This window comes from Oryctolagus cuniculus, chromosome 3, assembly GCF_964237555.1.
Source record: "Oryctolagus cuniculus chromosome 3, mOryCun1.1, whole genome shotgun sequence".
NCBI lineage: Eukaryota > Metazoa > Chordata > Mammalia > Lagomorpha > Leporidae > Oryctolagus > Oryctolagus cuniculus.
In genome coordinates, this window is record NC_091434.1 from 118,607,505 (window position 1) to 118,629,286 (window position 21,782).

Consider the following 21,782-nt stretch of genomic DNA (forward strand, 5'->3'; position numbering starts at 1 on the left):
GACAGAAACAACAGAGACATCCTCCGTCGACAGGTTCACTCCCCAAATACTTAACAACAGCCAGAGCTGTGCCAGGCCAAAGCCGGGAGCTAGGACCCCCATCTGGATCTCCCATATGGGATGGGAAGGGCCCTAGTACTTAAGCTGTCATCTCCTGCCTCTCAGGATGTGTTAGTAGGAAGCTGGCTCGGACGCAGAGCTGCCGGGACTTGATCCTAAGCTCTGTATGTGAGATGCTGCCAGGCTAAGCGGTAGCTTAATCTGCTGTACCATGAAGCCAGCCCCATGTTGATTCTTCACTGACACACAGCCAAAAGGCAGACTACTTGGTTTGACTGGCCTGTACTTTAGAGTTTCCAGTGTATATTTGTTAATTTTTTTAAAGAGTTATACTGATTTATTAGCTGTCTTGTTGAAATCATAGGTGACTGAAAAATTGTTTCAGAAAAAGAAGTAGCTATTCCTTAGAAACAGGATTTTGATGTTTTAAAGAGAACTAAAGTTTGTCTTTCCTTCTTGTCCTAGGGCTATTTCCAGCTAAAAGCCAACCCAGGAGCTTGGATTCTCAGACTTAGGAAGGGTCGCTCTGAGGATATTTATAGGATCTACAGGTAGGGAATAAGAGATACAGGTGCATTTTCTCAAAACATTTTGAAGTCAGAATCAGATCTAGTTGAATATTATCCTGACAGTTAGCTGGACAACATGAATTTAATTTATAATTATATGTATGATGAAGCTGTGTTTTTCCAGTAAATTAAATATGGGAGAATCATGGTAGAATTGGATAAGAGATAGAAATAAAATATAAAACCCATGTATAGTTTTTTTATAATATGCATTTTCTGTGAACTTTTTGAAGTCCCGTAGTGTACATAAATTTCAAAACATTTGCACCAATATACACTTACTTTTTATTCTGTTTTCCATGAACTTTTTGAAGAACCCTTGAATTGTCAGGTTGTATTCTTCAACAACTCCTTTGCATTAATGATTTTCCAGAATGAAACCATGTAGTCATGGTGCTGCAGACAATAGGCAGGTGAGAAGTTTATTCATTCGGACAGAAGAAAAAAATAAACAACAAACTTCTCTGCTTGATCTTAAGTGATTTTAAAACACTTTGACCAGGGAGCCTTATTGTTGGTGCTAGCATCCTTGGTCTACATGGGTCTAGAAATATTCCTAGAACTTCCCAAGAGTAGCTTTTTGCTTAAGGTTTATTATATATATTTATTAGTTTAAGTTTCGTCTAAATTCTTATTAGCATAATTTAAGCTGGTTTTGAGCTGTGTGAGAAGACTTTCTGAGAAATTTGTCTAGGGCATACTTTCATTAGAATTGCTTTAAAGCACTGCTTTGTGTGTCCTTGCCTTTGCTCCATACTATCTTACCTGTCACACATGAAAGCAAGGTGCATGAGATCATTTTTCTTATCCAGGAAATAAAAGAATTGTCTATTATAGTAACATCTTCATTGTAAACAGATTTTTCTCCAAATAACATTTTTTCTGGATCTGGTTTTATAAAATTTTAATTGTTATTCCAAACTCTGACCCTTCTTTGTGCTGTTGTTCCCCAGTGTTCCCGCTTCCCTGAGAGTGAAGTGATCCCCACTCCTTAACTGTCTCTGGTTCCTGCCCTCTGGGCTTGCCAGATGGGTATTCTCAGTTTTGGGAGTGCTTCTTGCTGTGGGTTCACCTTTGTTAGAGTCTTTCTCTGCTCTACTGAATGACAACAAACATAGTGAATTCATGTTATTATCATGACTTTTTTTTTTTTTTTTTTTTTTTTTTTTAAAGATTTATTCGTTTGAAAGGCAGAGTTACAGAGAGGCAGAGGCAGAGAGAGAGGCCTTCCATCTTCTGGTTCACTCCTCAAATGGCTGCAATGGCCAGAGCTGGGCTGATCCAAAGCCAGGAGCTTGAAGCTTCTTCTGGTTCTCCCACATGGGGTGCAGGGGCCCAAGCCCTTGGGCCATCTTTCACTATTTTCCCAGGTGCATTAGCAGGGAGCTGGATTGGAACTGGGACTCAAACCGGCACCCATATGGAATGCCGGTGCTGCAAGCGGTGGCTTTACCTGCTATGTCACAGCACCGGCCCCTATTATCGTGAATTTCTACACCTTGAAATTAGATGACTGGTTAGTAGGGAAGCATTATTTTTTAGTTTTCTCCCTTTGCCCCATCTCCCTGCTGATAGAGCTTGTTAGGTACTAGCTTGGGTGCAGGGTCTAAACCTGGTTGATTATGTATCTAGACGGAAGGAAAGCATAGATTCCTATACAGTACTCTTCCAAGTAAGGAGTAGATGTGATGTGGTTCCAGTGATGGCACAGAGGGGACATTCCCCCTCACTCTCCTTTATGGAAGGTTCTCTGCCGGCTTAGATCTGTGAACATGTTCGGTTGTTCAGGGTTCATCATGTGCTTGCCATGTCCGAGAGCCTCCCGCTCTGACAGGTGACTTGAGGCGGATTGTAAAGGAGGTTGAGTGCACACTTTGTGTGCAGATCCAGACTGACAGTTGCTTCTGTGAAGCTTGCAATGACTTCCTTCAGGTTGTGGAAACATAGTTTGTTCTGAAAGCATCCTTTATGGTAAGGAGGATGAACAACACATCAGATTGTTGTCAGAGCGTTGACTGCCCTGTGAGAACTGGGATTTGTAGTATGTCTCCTGCTTTTCTCTCCAAGCCACGATGGTACTGATTCCCCTCCTGATGCCGATGAGGTTGTCGTCATCCTCAACAACTTCAAAAGCAAAATTATTAAAGTCAAGGTGAGTTGAGTATACTAACACAGCCACTTGTTTATTATTGGCAGAGTAGCTTTCTGTTATTTGGTAGCCCCTAGGTAAACATAACAGATCCTGAAACCAGTCCCAGATTCCCTTTGGGACTTAGCATTGTCGTTTATAGGAGTACTGCTGCAAGGAAAGTCTGTAACTGTGAGAATGTGACATTCTTGAACTTGGGGATCACACCTTCCGAGCAGTGTTAGATCCCATTCCATATAAAATGTTCTCAATGGATTCTGTCTTACTTGACTAGTCATAACAGTAGTATTGTTGATCAGCTTTTTCTGAGTACTGGGGAGAAATACCAATGAAAATTTCAACATCTGTAATAAAATGGTAGTTCTATTTGATTTCTTCTCACTCCTGCTTTTTCTTCTCAGCATTTTGAAGTTCTTAGTGGCCTAAGTTCAAGTAAAATGCATTATGGGATAAGTGATCATTACACATAGTAAAACCTAAAGTAGGCCATGCCTGGTTGAGCAGGAAATGGTTACAGAGCTGTAGAGAAGGTTCAACCTGTGTCTGTGCCAGTAGATCCTGCAAACAGGTTTTGACCTGAAGTGCTTCCTTCCTGACAGAGCTAGTGTAGGCTGTACTGTTCCCCAGAACTAGCTGTCAGCCTGGTGAACCATGCTTCTGGCTTTACTCAAAGTTTAATTTGATGTCCTTCATTGATTTTGCAAGCTGAAAATGGTTACCGTCTAATTAAGAGGTCCTGTCTCTTCGCTTAAGGTTCTGATGTGAGCATCCTGATGCAGTTGATTTTATTGACTATTTCTAGTCTCTGGGTGCGTTGCCCCTGCCTGTGGGAGAATTGTGTTGACAGTACTCACGATGTACATCAGTGCACATCGGTTTTTTGCCTATTAGACCTACTTGGATGAATAAGATCCATCCCATATGATTGCAGGTTCAGAAGAAGGCAGACATGGTGAACGAAGACCTGCTGAGTGATGGGACGAATGAGAATGAGTCTGGATTTTGGGACTCCTTCAAATGGTAAATTGGTATCACGAAAAGAAGTTGTGTTTTTAAGGGAAGTTTGAGACATATCTAAGTACCATCCTCTCTCCTCCTCTTCAGTATAGTGATGCTGACTGGGCTTCTCACATTCTGCTTCTGCTTTTGTGTAGCAGATTTTCTACTTACATTTGAAGTAGACAAATGTTTTCCTAATGTTTTAACTAAGTAAAAGAGATTATTGTCCCCTCGCAGTGAAGTTCCTTCTGTCCTTACATCTGTTGAATAGTACCTACTCTTTGCGGAGTTGATTGGTAGCTGCTCCTTTCTCTTTCCCACTGTACACATTGTGTACTGTGGAGAAGCCTGTGTTCCATCCACGCCTAAAGTGGCATGATGCCTTGGAGTGAGTGTCCTTGTTACCCTGGAGCGTGGTGCTGTCAGCCTGTGCTCTTGTGGCCGGTGAGGATCTCATGCCAGCTCGCACTGCATCTCCCCTCCAGGGAAGGAATGGGAAAGGACCATCCCCCTCTTCTCTCCTTAAAGTGCGATGTCTGTTTGCCTGCATTCCAAGCAGCCTTATTTTTACCTTTGTTACTACAGGGGCTTCACGGGAGGACAGAAGACTGAGGATGCAAAACAAGATAAAGATGACATAATTAATATTTTCTCTGTCGCGTCTGGTCATCTCTATGAAAGATTTCTTCGGTTAGTCTTCTTGGTTATTTTATATATGTGAATGATTTTGTCACAGAATTTGTAGAAAGGAAAGATTGTGTGTGATTCTGCCCACTGTGTTTGTGTGTATTTGAAGTACTTTAGGCACTGTGACTAGCTTGCCATATGTAATTGTAAACATCTGTTTTGATCTGGTCAACTCTGTAAAGTTGAGCTATGTAATGAGTGCTCTGTGTGTGTATTCCAAGGCTATAGACCTTACTATCCTGTGCAAGCATTGTAGATGGTGGCCCACAAGCGTTACTTATAATTAAGAGAAATTGGAAAGAATTTAGTAATTAGGAACTTGACGTAGAGAAAATGAGAACAGGCCCTGTGGAACATTTCACTGCCTTCTGAAGGTTCTTATCCTGTGCAAGAATATTTCTGTTTTATACCAGCTGGGACCCAGGGCACAGGGGACCTGCCTGAGTCTCACCGCCACACTGGAGAGGCCACAGGGGAAGGCAAGCAGGAGTGCCTTGTTATGGTGTCAGGAAGGCACAGCTCTGAAGATGCACCTTTTTATTTTTAATGCTTATTGACTTATTTTCATGTACTTGAAGGGGGGGAAGAGAGAAAGAGAGACAGAGAGAGATGGATCTCCCATCTGCTGGCTCACTTCCCAAATGCCAACAAGAGCTGAGGGTGGGTGAAGCTGAAGTGAGCAGTCCAGAATTCCATATCCAGGCTCCCGCAGAGATGGCAGGGGCTCAAGCACTTCGGCCATCGCCTGCTGCCTCCCAAGGTACATTAGCAGGAAGCTGGATTGGAAGGGGAGTACCAGGACTGGCACTCTCAGGACCTCCCAAGTGGTGGCTTAACCCACTGCACCACCCCTGAAGATGCATTTTTGCCTGAGAGTCACTTTCCTAATTTCCAGAGTTCATTTTACTTTCCATTTTCACTGCAAGTCTAGTATAGAAAATAATTAAAATGCCATGTTACTCCTTTTAGGTCTCCTATTTCCAAGAAAAATATTTAACCTGACATAGAGATGATAGTAATTATTGAATTTAATTAGATTCCTTAATTCAACACGTTTTTGTTTTCATAGCAGGGACTCCTGAGCTTGTACCCATCGGCCTCCCCTCCCCTCTGCCAGCTCTCCCTGGCAGGGCTGTCTGTTGAGGCCATCAGAGGCTGCACTTACATACCCCTTCCTTGGTACCAGACTTTGCTGTGGCTTGGCAGGGGTGTGCAGGTACTACAACCTGCAGTATTCGTTTGTACCGTAATTAGTATGTCACTCAGGAAAGCAGTGTATTTAAAGGAGTAACCACGGGGCAGATGTGGTGGTGCAGCAGGTGAAGCTGCCACTTGGGACACCCACATCCCATAGCAGAGTGCCAGTTCAAGTTCCAGCTGCTCCACTTCCGATCCAGCTCCCTGATAATGCGCCTCAGAAGGAGCAGGTGATGGCCCAAGTACTTGAGTTCCTGCTACCCATGTGGGAGACCGGAATGGAGTTCCTGGCCCCCGGCTTCAGCCTGGCCCAGTCCTAGCTGTTGTGGGTATTTGGGGAAGCAGCAGATGGAAGATCTGTCTCTCTGTCTCCCTTTCTCCCTCCCTCTCTCTCTCTGCCACTCTACCTTTCAAATAAATATAAAAAATAAATCTTTGGAAAAAAAAAGAAATCGTACCACAGAATTACAACCTTTGTGCCTCTTGGTTAGGTATATATTTATAGATGAGAAATGTTCCTGCCCACCCATTCAATGATAACTGTGTAAATAGGGATAAAAGTCTCTGTCTACTTAATTGAGCCGTCAGTTAGTCCTGCCATGAATGTTTAGCTGTGTTGTGATTGACTGTAGTTACTATTGTTGAGGTTAAAAAACATGGGAAGATTATTTATTGGCTTTTTCGCTTGGCAGCATAATGATGCTATCAGTGCTGAAGAACACCAAGACTCCTGTGAAGTTCTGGTTCTTGAAGAATTATCTATCCCCTACATTTAAGGTTTGTTTCACAGGGGAAAAATAACATTCTTATTAAGGAGATATTTACAGCAAAATATATACTTACTACTTTCATCTGGATACTTTAATTTTTGTCTGTTGATTAGGATACCTTAATTTAGTTGTCTGTTTATATGTTGATTATTCCTCCAGTTGGTCTGTTTGATGGGAATGTTTGTTATAAAACCAGACCAAAATTGTGACCTGTTAGAAGCTTGGATAGGATGAGTATAGAAGAATATATATTTTTTTCGAAGCAGATTTTGATGGAATAATGTTCCCTTCCTCTGAAGCTGGCATGTCTTACCTTAATTTAGAAAGCACACTGTTGGTTTCCATTGAAAAGAGTGATTGGTTTTATTATGAACCACTGCCATTTGATGATGAATTAATGATTCATCTGTGTAAAGCAAAAATAGCCATGGAAGCTTTTTGCTTTGTTTTTATCAGTCAGAATTCATCATCTAAATTGATTCATTTGCATCTCTCCCCCCTTTCCCATAGCATTTACTGAACAACTTTTAATGTATTCAGTAATATCTCTCCTAAGTAAATGATTCATTTCCAGTCTCCAGAAGTTACTTGTATTTAGAATGTGAAAGACTTCATTAATGGCAGCAAATTTGTCCAGAGTTTTGGCTGTGCCGTATTATTTCCTGAGTTAGATGTAGCCTTGAGGAAGTCTCAGTCAAACTCAAAAATGGATAAATGGACTTAAAGTGCATGTGCCGTAGAAACACATACACACACAGATAAATCTAAAATCCTATGCTTAAAACGATTTTTATCATTTTATGTATCAGTTATTTGTTAGGTCGCTGTTTTGATGAATGTATTTTACTTGTGCCCTAATCACGGAGGTTGCCTTACATTATGTCAGTTTTCTTAATCAGAACAAATGGTTGTTTGTTGTTTCCTGTGTCTAAAAACAGGAGTTTATACCTTACATGGCAAACAAATACAATTTCCAGTATGAGCTTGTTCAGTACAAATGGCCGCGGTGGCTTCATCAGCAGACTGAGAAACAGCGCATCATCTGGGGTTACAAGATCCTCTTCCTGGATGTCCTTTTCCCATTAGTTGTTGACAAATTCCTGTTTGTGGATGCTGATCAGGTAAGCACTTAGGGGTCAGGTTTTCCTAGTTGTAATAAAGGCAACAGATTTCCTTTTCCTTTTTTAAGAGGAATTTTTCCATTTGTGGTAACATACATGCTTATGTCAGAGTTTAAAAAATATGGGTGTGGCCGGCGCCGCAGCTCACTAGGCTAATCCTCCGCCTTGCGGTGCCGGCACACGGGGTTCTAGTCCCGGTAGGGGCGCCGGATTCTGTCCCGGTTGCCCCTCTTCCAGGCCAGCTCTCTGCTGTGGCCCAGGAGTGCAGTGGAGGATGGCCCAAGTACTTGGGCCCTGCATCCCGTGGGAGACCAGGAGAAGTAAGTACCTGGCTCCTGCCACCGGATCAGCGTGGTGTGCCGGCTGCAGCGCAGCAGCTGCGGTGGCCATTGGAGGATGAACCAACGGCAAAGGAAGACCTTTCTCTCTGTCTCTCTCTCTCACTGTCCACTCTGTCAAAATAAATAAATAAATTAAAAAATATGGGTGCCAGTATTATGGTCCTGCAGGTTAAACCGCCACCTACAACTCCAGCATCTCATATCAGAGTGCCTGTTGGAGTCTCAGGTGCTCTGCTTCTGATTCTACTTCCTACTACAGTGCCAATGAAGGCAGTATAATATGGCCCAAGTACTTGGGCCCCTACCAACCATATGGGAAACCCAGATGGAACTCCTGGCTCTTGGCTTCAGCCTGGCTCAGACCTGGCTGTTGTGGCCATCTAGGGAGTGGATCAGTGGATGGAAGATCTCTCTGTCTCTGTCACTGTGCCTTTCAAATAAGCCCATTTCCAGGTCTCCCACATGTGTGCAGAGGCCCAAGAACTGGGGCCATCCCTTGCTGCTTTCCTAGGCACATTAATAGGGAACTGGATTGGAAGTGAAGCGAACAGGACCAAACTGGTGCCCATGTGGAATGCTAGCACTGCAAGTGGCACTTCAGCCTGCTACATCACAATGCCGGTCCCAGGAGATAGCTTCATAAAGAGAAAAGCTTTATTTAGCTCACAGTTTGGAAGGTTTGAAGTCCAGGATTGGGTAGGGCCCATTGGTTTGCGTTCTGTTGAGAACAGCAGATGACCATGGCAGGGAGCGTGTCCAAGCATGTGGTCACATATTGAGCCAGGAAGCAGAGTGAGTCAGCTCAAACTCGGGCTTTTATAACAACTCTCTCTGGAGAACTCCATTCTGAGAATGCACCCCCAATGACCTGAGAGCCTCCTACTAGGCCCTGCTTCCAAGGGTTCCATCCCCTCTGAATAGTACCACCCCAGAAGCAAGCCTTTTTTTTTTTTTTTTTTAAGATTTATTTGAAAGAGTTACAGAGAGAGAGAGAGACAGAGAGAGAGGTCTTCCATCTGCTGGTTCACTCCCCAAATGGCTGCAACTGCCGGAACTGCGCCGATCTGTAGGCAGGAGCCAGAAGAGAAGCAAGGTTTTAACATTAACACATGGACGGTTGGGGAGATATTCAACAGTCATAACACAGCAAATAGTATTTTCCAACATCTCTTATTATCTGCCCAAAAGATAGGAGTTATTGGCATGGGTGATTGACACAGCTCAAGTGGTTGTGTGGCCTTGGTAACAGGGGGTAATGCAGATAGTCTTCCAGAACACGTGGTGGTGTTAGAACCTACAAACTCACACAAGTAAATGTACTTCCACCGCAGAGCCTCATCCTGATCTGGCTGAAACCTGAGCCAGTGAGAAAGAGAGGCTAAGCAATTGAAATTTCTTGTATTCCTGCTCCTCTGAACACTTAGAATACCGTGTGCCTCGTGCTAGGCTGTGTTTTACTTGTTAGTGATGGCATCCAGCCAGTAAGTGCAGGGATCAGGGTGGAGCTGGTGTCGTTACCCACCAGGCTCCCCTCTGTGCTGCCTTAAGGGAAGTGTTCTGTATTTTAACGAAACTGCCTTATAGATCTCTGCGTGGGTACTCACCAGTTGGCTTTTGATGCTCTTTTCCCAGATTGTACGGACAGATCTGAAAGAGTTAAGAGATTTCAATTTGGACGGTGCCCCATATGGTTATACTCCTTTCTGTGACAGCCGAAGAGAAATGGATGGCTACAGGTTCTGGAAGTCGGGGTACTGGGCCAGTCATTTAGCTGGGCGAAAGTATCACATCAGGTACTGAAAAAGGGGTACTCCTGATGACAATATACTATCTTTAAAATTAATTTTGAATATTTCAGATTGTGAATAAGTAGTACATTAGTTTGGTTCAAAATTGGGGTTAGTCTTTTGGGTATAAAAACTAATTGAAAATTGATCTCCATAAGGGATGAGAATGGGAAGGGAAGGGGGGGAGTGTGGGTGGGAGGAAGGTGAGGGGGAAGAAGTGTCATGTTCTCAAATCTATATATATTAAATGTATAAAGTTGTATTCCTTAAAAAAAGTTTAAAAATAATTAAAAAGTGAAAATTATAAAAACTTTAAGTATGAGTTTGGAGGTAGGTGTTTAGCCCAGCAGTTAAGATACCTATGTCCTATCCCAAATATAGTATACTGTGGGAAAAAAGATTCCAATCCTATCTCTCTTCTCAGTTCCCACCCCACAATAGATCACTTCCCCCTATTTATTTACTGTCTATCCTTGCACAGTTTCTTCTTTCATAAACAGCTATGAATGTGTATTCTTTTTTGTACAAAGTATACCATGCTAGTTACATTGTTTTATAAATTGCCTTTTTTACTTAGTGTCTTCAATATATAGAGAGGGACTTTTATTTTTAAAATTGTTTGATATTTTAGTATATGAGTCTTAATTTATAATGATTTATAATAAATAATAAGCAATCTATTAAATACATGATTTTGTATGTTTCAAGTGTATTTTTAGGATCAATTCCTAGAAGTAGAACTCAGGTTAAACAGTGGGTGTATTTGTTGCATTTCTCATGAACATTCCATTATCTTCTGTGGGAAAGGTATGATTTGAAAGATTTGAAAGTAGGGAGACTTATAGGATACAATAGGATACTTCTAAGTGTTCATGGAAAACTGGGATTAAAAGTATGAACTTATGGGACCAGCTCTGTGGTGCAGCAGATTAAACCAACACCTGCATCTTGAGCATCCCATATGGGCACTGACTTGAGGCCCAGCTGCTTCACTTCCTGTCTAGCTCCCTGTTACTGTGCCTGGGAGGGCAGCAGAAGGTGGCCTAAAAGCTTGGACCCCTGCACCTACAAGGGAGACCTAGAGGAAGCTCCAGGCTCCTGGCTACGGGTTAACACAGCCCTGGCCATTGCAGCCATTTGGGGAGTGAACCAGCAGATGGAGGATATCTCTCTCTCTCTCTCTCTCTCTCTCTCTCTCTCTCTCTCTAATTCTGTCTTTCAAATAATTTTTAAAAATAATTTATTTTGGAGCAAAAATTTTTTGAAATTTATGCCTAGTTTTTTTCATAATACACATTTTCCACATATCATGCAAAACATTTTTTGCACCAAAATAAGCTTGTACTTTCTTTCTTTCTTTCTTTTTTTTTATTTGGCAGGTAGAGTTATAGACAGTGAGAAAGAGAGACAGAGAGAAAGGTCTTCCTTCCGTTGGTTCACTCCCTAAATGGCCGCTACGGCCAGTGTTGCACCGATCCGAAGCCAGGAGCCAGGTGCTTCTTCTTGGTCTCCCGTGTGGGTGCAAGGGCCCGAGCACTTGGGCCATCCTCCATTGCCCTCCTGGGCCACAGCAAAGAGCTGGACTGGAAGAGGAGCAACCGGGACTAGAACCTGGCACCCATATGGGATGCCAGTGCCGCAGGCGGAGGATTAACCAAGTGAGCCATGGCGCCGGCCCCCAAACTTGTACTTTCTAAAAAATAAAAATTATTTATTTTCCTTTTATTACTGAATCCATTGCATTTGTTAGATATCTTTTGTCCTTTGGAGGACAGTTAAATAAGGAACAGTAACAAATACTAGCTAGTGGTGACAGAGCGTGGATTTTGCAGTAACCTCTTAGACATCTTTGAAGTGGTGCATGATGCAGCTTTCTTTTTCAAAGAGAAGCCAGGTACTTGGCTAGTGGCCTCTTCTGTAATTCAGTGGGGCCAGTTTTCCTGACATAATCCGTGATTGCTTGTAACAAATGTGTCTTCTCTATTCAGTGCACTGTATGTCGTGGATCTGAAGAAGTTTAGGAAAATAGCTGCTGGGGACAGACTCAGGGGACAGTACCAAGGGCTGAGTCAGGATCCTAACAGCCTTTCAAATCTTGATCAAGTAAGTGGCCATTTTTTATGGTAAAAACTTTCCAGAGCAATATACAATGTTGTGTCAGAAAATAAAGTATTTTTCTTCAGTCTGTTTTCTCCTCTCTCAGGACGATGTCTTATTTCTTCATGGAAAGGTGTGTGTCTATGACATTTTTATCTGACCTCAAGAGAAGGCTTAATGGGCTGGTGTTGACACATCGCAGGTGAACTGCCACCTGCAATACGGGCATCCTGTGTGGGCACTGGTTGGTGTCCTGGGTGCTCTCTTTCTTTTTTTTTTTAAGATTTATTTACATATTTGAAAGGCAGAGTTACAGAGAGGCAGTGGCAGAGAGAGAGAGAGAGAGAGAGAGGTCTTCCATCCACTGGCTCACTTCCCAGATGGCTGCAATGGCAGGCGCTGCATTGATCTGAAGCCAGGAGCCAGGAGCTTCTTCCAGGTCTCGCATGCAGGTGCAGGGGCCCAGAGACTTGGGCCATCTTCTTCTGCCTTCCCAGCCCATAGCAGAGAGCTTGATTGGAAGTGCAGCAGCTGGGACATGAACCGGTTTCCATATGTGATGCCGGCATTGCAGATGGCGGCTTTACGCACTATGCCACAGCGCTGGCCCCCAGGCTGCTCCATTTCTAACCCAGCTCGCTGCTAATAGCCTGGAAAAAGCAGTGGAGGATGGCCCACATACTTGAACCCCTGCCACCCATGTGGTAGACCCAGATGAAGCTCCTGGCTCCTGGGTTCAGCCTGGCCCAGCCATATGGGGAATGAACTAGGGCATGGAAGATCTCTCTGTGTCTCTCTCTGTAACTCTTTCAAATAAATAAATCTTTAAAAGAGAGAGAGAAGGCATACTAGTACTGAAAATGTCAGACCTGATGTTACTTGAGGAGAGGGAAAGATACTGCTGCCTCTAAACCATTACCTCATCTCCTTATGTTGTACTCAGCCTGATCTGACAGGTTTGTATCTCTGCCTGCTAGGATCAATTTGTTTTTCTGTTTTAGGAACTAAATAGCTCAGCATTCACATTATAAAATATATAGCATCATAATTGTATGATAAATAGGATGGTATATTTCAAGGGTGGTTAAATTACTGTTTATCAATATACTAAGCATTTTTCAGAGGTAAGATTATAGTTTATTTTAGATAGATAGTTTCACTATTTTAAGTATTTTATTTTATGTATTTATTTAAGTATTTATTTTATTTTATGTAAGCATACCTTAAAAATTTTAAAACTTTATCAGGATGTGTAGTATCCATAAAGAAAAATGTACCAAAAAATATATTCCAGAATACATATCAAGGAATTACTACAAAGCAAATGAATACTCATATACCACAACCTAGCTCAAAAAGTAGGATGTTGCTAGCTGCCTGATGTTATATTAATCACTCTATTTGCTTTTCTCTATAGATTTGTGACTTAAGCATGCATTCTAAAACACTGCAGTTTAATATTGCCTGATTGTTTTTCTTCTTTATCCCAATGGAATCATAAAAGATAAACCCTTTCAAGTCTAACTTGTTTTGCTCATCAGTATGTTGTAATCCATCCATGTTATTTTAGAAAGTTTTAGATAGATATTTATTTATACATTCTGGATTTGGGTTGTCTTCAGTTTTTGACTTCTGTGGATAATACTGCTATGAACAATCTTGCACAGGTACATGTATCTACAAGTGGGAATGCTGGATCATCAGATATGTTTGTGTTTACCTTTCTTAGATAATTCCAAACAAGTTTTTAGAGTTCTAGTGTATATCTCTATCAAGAGTTACATAGGCACTTTTTTTTAAAGATTTATTTTATTTATTTGAAAAGCAGAGTTACAGAAAGGCAGAGAGAGAGAGAAAGAGATCTTCCATCTGCTGGTTCACACCCCAAATTTTTTTTTCTTTTTTTTCTTTTTGACAGGCAGAGTTAGACAGTGAGAGAGAGAGAGACAGAAAGAAAGGTCTTCCTTCTGTTGGTTCATCCCCCAAATGGCTGCTACAGCCGGCTGCGCCAATCTGAAACCAGGAGCCAGGTGCCTCCTCCAGGTCTCCCTTGTGGGTGCAGGGCCCAAGCACTTGGGCCATCCTCCACTGCCTTCCCCAGGCCACAGTAGAGAGCTGGACTGGAAGAGGAGCAACTGGGACAGAATCTGGTGCCCCAACTGGGACTAGAACCCGGGTGCCGGCGCTGCAGGCGGAGGATTAGCCAAGTGAGCCGCGGCGCCGGCCTCCCAAATTTTTAATTATTCTAAATTATTACTCTTTAAATTGTTTTTACTTTCTGTTCTTCAAGATGGATAATGTCAGTCAATCTGTCTTCAAGCTTGCTAATTCTTTTTCTTTTTCTCTCTCTCTCTTTTTTTTTTTTTAGAAAGCTTTTATTTAATAAATACAAATTTCATAGGTACAGCTTTTAGGAATGTAGTGGTTCTTCCCCCAGTGCCCACCCTCCCACCCCCACTCCCATCCCACCCTATCTCCTACTCCCTCTCCCATCTCATTCTTCATTAAGGTTTATTTTTAATTGACTTTTATACAGAAGACTAACTCTATACTAAGTGAAGATTTCAATAGTTTGCACTCACCCAGACACACAAAGTATAAAGTACAATCTGAAGACAAGTTTTAACATTAATTCTCATCGTACAATTCATTAAGGACAGAGGTCCAACATGGGGAGTAAATGCACAGTGACTCCTGTTGTTGATTTAACAATGAACACTCTTATTTTTTATGTCAGTTACCACCCAAAGCTGTTGACATGAACTATCTAGGTATGGAATCCTTTTGAGTCCACAAACTCTATCAGTATTTAGACAGGACCATAAGCAAAGTGGAAGTTCTCTTGTCCCTTCAGAGAAAGGTACCTCCTTCTTTGATGGCCCTTTCATTCCACTGGGGTCTCACTCACAGAGATCCTTCATGCAGAACAATTTTTGCCACTATGTCTTGGCTTTCCATGCCTGAAATGCTCTCATGGACTTTTCAGCCAGATCCGAATGCCTTAGGGGCTGATTCTGTCTCTTCTCAGGTATTAGATTTTTCAATTCCAAATTTTCTATTTGGTTCCTTTATAATTTCTGTTTAGTAATATTGTCCCCCACTGTAGATTTATTTTGCATTTCTGTAATTAGTAACAAGGTAAAGTACCATTTTGTATGTTTATGGCCATTTAACTCTCTGGTTTTTATTGGGACAGGTGTTGTTGAGGGCCTGGGTGCATGTCCTGCTCTGCTTCTAGTTCCAGTTTACTGCTGATGTGCATCCAGAGAGGCAGCAGTTGATGACTGAAGTGGTTGGGTTCCTGCCACCCATGGGGGAAACATGGGTTAAGTCCCTGGTTCCTAGCTTGGTCTGGCCTCGTCTCAACTGTTACAGGCATTTAGCAGATGGAAATTCTCACTTTCTGCCTTTAAAATTAATTAATTAGAATCAATACTTTCCTAAAGTGCTTACTAAATATTTGGGTTGTTTGGTTCTTTTCTTGATTTATAGTTATTCCTTATACATACTGATGGTATATATCCTTTATTAGTTACAAATCTTGCAACTTTGTTAATCCAATTGATCAATGTATGGGTGATACTTTTTGAGTCCTACTAAGGTCATGAAGATGCTTATTCTTATTAGCTTTATTGTATTGTTTTTCACGTTCAGATCTATATTCCAGAAGGAATTTGTACTGTGAGGTACAGTTCAATTTTCATTTTTGTGTGGACATGCACTTAGTTCAGCATGATGTTTTAGAATAACTCTTGATACCCAGTAAATCAAGTCTTCCCACCTCATACTTCTTCAAGAGTGTCTTAGATTATTCTTTGCTGTTTGTTTTCCCATGACTGTTTTGGAATTAGTTCTTTAAGTTCTGAAGAGAAAAAATAGTACTTGGTAGGATTTATGTTTGGGTTATGTTTAGTTTCTTTTTTTTTTTTTTTTTTTTTTTTTTGACAGGCAGAGTGGACAGTGAGAGAGAGAGACAGAGAGAAAGGTCTTCCTTTGCCGTTGGTTCACCCTCCAATGGCCGCCGCGGCTGGCGCGCTGCGGCCGGCGCACCGCGCTGATCCGATGGCAGGAGCCAGGAGCCAGGTGCTTTTTCCTGGTCTCCCATGGGGTGCAGGGCCCAAGCACCTGGGCCATCCTCCACTGCACTCCCTGGCCACAGCAGAGGGCTGGCCTGGAAGAGGGGCAACCGGGACAGAATCCGGCGCCCCGACCGGGACTTTATGGGTTATGTTTAGTTTCTTTTGATAATATAGTTATTTCCACAGAGTCCCTGGACATATTTGTTATTTTTAAAACTATTGTTTCATTTGTGTGTAGTATTGCAGTTGAATTTTACGGAAAAATTTTCAGCATTTTGCCACTAAGTATGGTATTTGCTATAACTTTGTAGATATCTCTCATTCAGACTGAAGAAATTCCTTTTATTCTTAATTTTTTCCTTTAAATAAGATTTAGGGGCAGCGTTGTGGCACAGTGGGTTAAGCTTCTGCTTTCGACACCAGCGTCCCATATCAGAGTGCTGTTCCTAGTCCTAGCTGCTCTACTTTGCATCTAGTTTCTGCTAATGCACCTGGGAGGACAGCAGTTTATGCCCCAAGTACTTGATCCTCTGCTACCCATATGGGAGACCCTGGGTTCCTGGCTCCTGGCTTGGGCGTGGCCCGGTTCTGACTGTTAACAACTATTTGGGGAGTGAACCAGTGGATAAAAGATATTTTTCTCTCTCTCTCTCTCTGTTTCTGTCCTTCTCCTCTTCCTCTTCCTGTCACTCTGCCTCTCATTTAAATAAATCTTACAAAAGAAAATCCATTGTGTTCAATTTTATACGTGTTTATGTCTACTGAGATGATAATTTTTTATTCTCTAAATGTAAGTATATGCATAAATACAATTCCTGAATTATATACTCATGATTAATTATCCTTTTTACATATTGCTGGATTCTTTGTGCTAGTACTTAAGATTATTTTCATATCATTTATGTCAACTTCGTAAAATAGGTTGGCTATTGTTCTTTTTCATTTATCTTTAATTTGTGTAAAATTGACCTAATTTCTTTCTTAACTGTTGGCTATAATTGACTAGTGAATATGTTGGGGTTTTTCGTGTTTAAATCATAAATCCAATTTCTTTGATAGTTGCAGAACTGTTCATATTTTATCAGTTTTTTTTTTTTTTTTTTTTTTTTTTTTTTTTTTTTTTGACAGGCAGAGTGGACAGTGAGAGAGAGAGACAGAGAGAGAAAGGTCTTCCTTTTGCCGTTGGTTCACCCTCCAATGGCTGCCGCTGCAGCCGGCGCACCGCGCTGATCCAATGGCAGGAGCCAGGATCCAGGTGCTTTTCCTGGGCTCCCATGGGGTGCAGGGCCCAAGCACCTGGGCCATCCTCCACTGCACTCCCTGGCCATAGCAGAGAGCTGGCCTGGAAGAGGGGCAACCGGGACAGAATCCGGCGCCCCAACCGGGACTAGAACCCGGTGTGCCGGCGCCGCAAGGTGGAGGATTAGCCTATTGAGCCACGGCGCCGGCTCATATTTTATCAGTATTTTTAAAAATTAAAAAAAAATTTTAAGATTTATTTTCTTTATTTGAAAGGCAGAGTTAGAGAGAGAGGTTTTTCATCCACTGGTTCACTCCCCAAATGGCCACGATGACCAGGGCTGAGCCATGCCAAAGCCAGGAGCCAGAAACTTCTTCCATGTCTCCCACCTGGGTGCAGAGGCCCAAACACTTGAGCCGTCTTCCATTACTTTCCAAGGCTTATTAGTAGGGAGCTGCATATGAAGTGGAGCAGCTGCAACTGGAACCAGTGCCCATTTGGGATGCCAGCATTGCAGGCCATGGCTTTACCCACTGTGCCACAATGCTGGCTCCATCAGTATTTTTTTAAGTGGTATCTAACTTTTTTCTCACTCTCCTTATGTTGTTTGCAATGTGCTTTCATTACATTTTTATTAAGATGTAATTTATATCAAGTCTGTAGGATCTGTACTGATAATCTTTTTTTTTTTTTTTTTTAAATATCCTGACATTGCTTGTTTTTGTTTCTCTTTTTTCTTGATCTGCTCACCAGGAATGAGTGTGTCTTATTAGTCCTTTCAAAGCACCAGTGTTTAATGCTGTTGGTCCTCTGTGTTATCAGCAAGACTCTCCCTGCATTCCACATAATTTATATGTAGCATTTTCCTTGTCATCTAATTCAATATATTTCTTTTTTTTCTTTAAAGATTTATTTATTTATTTGAAAGGCAGGGTTAAAGAGAGAAGGGGAGAGACAGAGATCTTCCATCCACTTGTTCACTCCCCAGATAGCCACATGACCAGGGCTTGGCCAGGCTGAAGTCAGGAGCCAGAAGCATCTTCTGGGTCTTCCACGTGGGCAGCAAGGGCCCAGGAACTTTGGCCATCTTCTGCTGCTCTCCCAGGCGCATCAGCAGGGATCTGGATGGAAGTGAAACAGCCAGGACTCAAACCAGTGCCTATATGGGTTGCCAGCGCTTCAGGCTTTGGCTTAACGTACTACACCACTGTGGGGGCCTCAAATTCAATGTCTTTCTGTAGTTTCCCTTGTGATTTCTTCTTTGACTGATTCATGAGTTATTTAGAAGTGATTTCAAATACATGGGGATTTCGAAGTTACATTTCTCTTACTGATTTATAGCTCAGTTGCTCTGTGGTCAGAGGACATTCTCTGCTCTCAGAGTATAATTCAGCAATGTCAAGTTTGTTGACTTGCTTTATGATCCAGATAGGATCACTTTTGGTAAATATTTCTTCTGTTTTTATACTAGCTGTATAATTTTCCTACATAGGTCCATTGGGTCAATCTTAGTTTTATAGTATTATGCGTTTTTGGTCTGTTTTGAGAAAATTGTTAGTAATCTTTTTCTGCCTTGTGAAATTTGTCTCATGTGATTCAGTCAACTTTTCCCTTATTTCTTTTGCGACTATATGTCATTAATGCCTACAAATTTTGGAGTTATATATATTTATGATTAGTGTCTTTTCCATGCCTGCCATACAGTGCAAAAAAGTCTGAACCTTGTTTCTCAGATGTTAACCTATGTACAAGGATCAACTGGCAAACTTACTAGAGTGTTCATTCTGGGATCCCACATCAGATTCAGTGGGTATGAAGTTGGGCCTAAAGCTCTGCGTTAGCAGACCCCCTGGTTCAGGCTGACCGGCCACATTGTAACACTCAGAACTGGTTAACTGCCTTATCCTTATCCCATCCTGGATGTCTTCTCTATGTAGTTTATGTTCCGTTGTGTTTTCAGCCCCGGAAGTCATTCCTATTCTTGTGTAGCATGATGGCTCTCTGTTTAGAGTTAGACTGACACGGGTACCCTTCTCCTTTCTCCTGCAGTTCCAGCTTCTGTATAGGATCATTGCCTTCTGCTGGAAGAATAACTTTTCATTTTCCTTAGTGTGTGTTCAACTAGTGACAAATTTCACCCTTTTCTGTCTGACAGTATCTTTATTTCTTTTTATGGTGCTAAAATATACATAATATAAAATTTACCATCTTAACTGTTTCTAGATATATAGTTCAGTGGTATGAGGTACTTTCACATTGTGCACCCATCACTACTGTCTGTTTGCAGAATGTCTTTATCTTCCCTGTTGGATATTCCTTACCTATTAAATAATAATAATTTGCCATCTCTCTTCCTCCCATCCCCTCATAATTTTTATTTTATCTTCTATCTCTGTAAATTTGCTAGATACCTCACATTAGTGGAATCATAAAACAATCGTCCCTTCGAGCCTGGCTCATTTCACTTAGTGTCCTCAGAGGTTCATCTGCGTTAGATCATATGTCAGAATTTTCTTCCTGGTAAGAGTCCATTGTTGTGCAGGTGTTTGGCACAGCAGGTTAATCCACCACTTGGAATGCCAGTTTGAGTCCTGGCTCCTCCACTTTTGATACAGCTTCCTGGTAATGTGCCTGGGAGGCAGTGGATGGTGGTCTAAGCTCTTGGGCCCCTGCCATGCCTATGGGAGACCCAGATGGAGTTTTTGGCTCCCGGCCCAGCTCTGGCTGTTATAGACATATAAGAAATGAACCACTGGGTGGAAGATCTCTGTCTCTGCTTCTCCTTTTCTGTCTCTTCGCCTTTCAAATAAGAAATAAATATTTATTATTATTTATATATATATATATATAGAGAGAGAGAGAGAGAGAGAGAGATCTTCCATCCTCTGGTTTACTCTCCAGATGGCCACAACAGCCAGGGCTGGGCCAGGCCAAAGTCAGGAGCCAGGAGCTTCTTCCAGGTCTTCCATGTGGGTGCAGGGGCCCAAGTACTTGGGCCATCTTCCACTACATTCCCAGGCTCTTTAATAGGGAGCTAGACTAGAAGTGGAGCAGCCAGGACTTGGAAAACTCTGTTTTTCAAATAAATAAAATATTTTTTAAAAGATTTATTTTTATTTATTTGAAAGAGTTACAGAGAGAGGTAGAAACAGAGAGAGAAGTCTTCCATCTGCTGGTTCACTCCCAGGATGGCCACAACGGCCGGAGCTGCGCCAATCCGAAGCAGGAGCCAGGAGCTTCTTCTGGGTCTCCCATGCAGGTGCAGAGACACAAGGACTTGGGCCATCTTCTGCTGCTTTCCCAGGCCACAGCAGAGAGCTGGATCAGAAGAGGAGCAGCCGGGACTAGAACTGGCGCCCATATGGGATGCCGGCACTTCAGGCCAGGGTGTTAACCCACTGCACCACAGCGCCGGCTCAAATAAATAAAATATTTAAAAAGAACAGTAGTATCATCCTGCAGAAATTATGTTTGTTTTCATTAGGAATTTGGGGTACTTGCTGTCCAGGTTTATTATAATCTAGTCCTAAGATTTTGATAATTTGAAGTTGAACTGCAATCTTTGGCAGCCCTGATTTTGGCTCATTTAGAATCAGAAGGTGTTTGCACCAGAACACTCAACTCCTTTGGTCTGTAAATGCAAATCTTTGTTACTCAGACATCAGTGGCTGTTGAATACCCCCGAAAACCCCACTAATCAGTATTTGTTTCTGGGAAAAGGACCTCATAGTACAGGGTTATCTCTGTGAGTCTCCGTCCTCTCTGGGCCCAGTAATTCTGCATTGTCTTGTTAGCTTTGTAGCACCTTCAAGTGTGAGTTTTTTGTAATGGGTTCAGCTTTCCCAGCCGTCCTCAGGCAATACGACAGTCTTCTGTGCCTTGACCACCAGTACGAGAAGTAGAGTTCTCTCTCTTTCAAAGCACATAGAGAACTGGAACTGGCTATGTTTCTGACTCAGCTTCTACTGCGGTGCAGCAGAGTTCAACAGTCGGTAACAGACTTTCCTTGAGATTAATGTACTTCAAGACTAATATTTGATATCTTTTTTTTTTTTTTTTTTTTTGAGTGAGAGAGAGAGCTACAGAGAGTGAGAGGGAGAGACAGTGAGAATGGTCTTCCATACACTGGTTCACTCCCCAGATGGCCGGAGTGGCTGGAGCTGCACTGATCTGAAGCCAGGAGCTAGGAGCTTCTTCCAGGTCTCCCATGTGGGTGCAGGGATGTAAGCACTTGGGCCATCTTCTACTGCTTTCCCGGGCCATAGCAGAGAGCTGGATTGGAAGAGGAGCCACCAAGGCTGGCGCCACGGCTCACTAGACTAATCCTCTGCCTGCGGTGCCGGTACCCTGGGTTCTAGTCCCGGTTGGGGCGCCAAATTCTGTCCTGGTTGCTCCTCTTCCAGTCCAGCTCTCTGCTGTGGCCCAGGAAGGCAGTGGAGGATGGCCCAGGTCCTTGGACCCTGCACCCTCATGGGAGACCAGGAGGAAGCACCTGGCTCCTGGCTTCAGATTGGCGTAGCTCCGGTTGTAGCGGCCATTTGGGGGATGAACCAGCAGAAGGAAGACCTTTCTCTCTGTCTCTCTCTTTCACTAACTCTGCCTGTCAGAAAAAAGAAAGAAAGAAAAAAAAAAGGAAGAGGAGCAGCCAGGACTGGAACTGTTACTCATGGGATGCTGGCACTGCAC

The 21,782-nt window shown here is 42.4% G+C and overlaps 1 protein-coding gene across 3 annotated transcripts in view; it reads left to right on the forward strand.

Annotated features, from left to right (window-relative positions):
- The window catches only part of UGGT1 (UDP-glucose glycoprotein glucosyltransferase 1), a 115,407-nt gene that overhangs the window by 85,907 nt on the left and 7,718 nt on the right, over positions 1 to 21,782 (forward strand). For all 3 annotated transcript variants that reach the window (XM_070071037.1, XM_070071038.1, XM_070071039.1), the window contains 8 exons: positions 526 to 611; positions 2,697 to 2,781; positions 3,710 to 3,798; positions 4,363 to 4,467; positions 6,354 to 6,438; positions 7,370 to 7,552; positions 9,526 to 9,686; positions 11,669 to 11,783. In XM_070071037.1, coding sequence (XP_069927138.1) covers positions 526 to 611; positions 2,697 to 2,781; positions 3,710 to 3,798; positions 4,363 to 4,467; positions 6,354 to 6,438; positions 7,370 to 7,552; positions 9,526 to 9,686; positions 11,669 to 11,783 — 909 coding nt within the window. The remainder of the gene's footprint in view (positions 1 to 525; positions 612 to 2,696; positions 2,782 to 3,709; positions 3,799 to 4,362; positions 4,468 to 6,353; positions 6,439 to 7,369; positions 7,553 to 9,525; positions 9,687 to 11,668; positions 11,784 to 21,782) is intronic.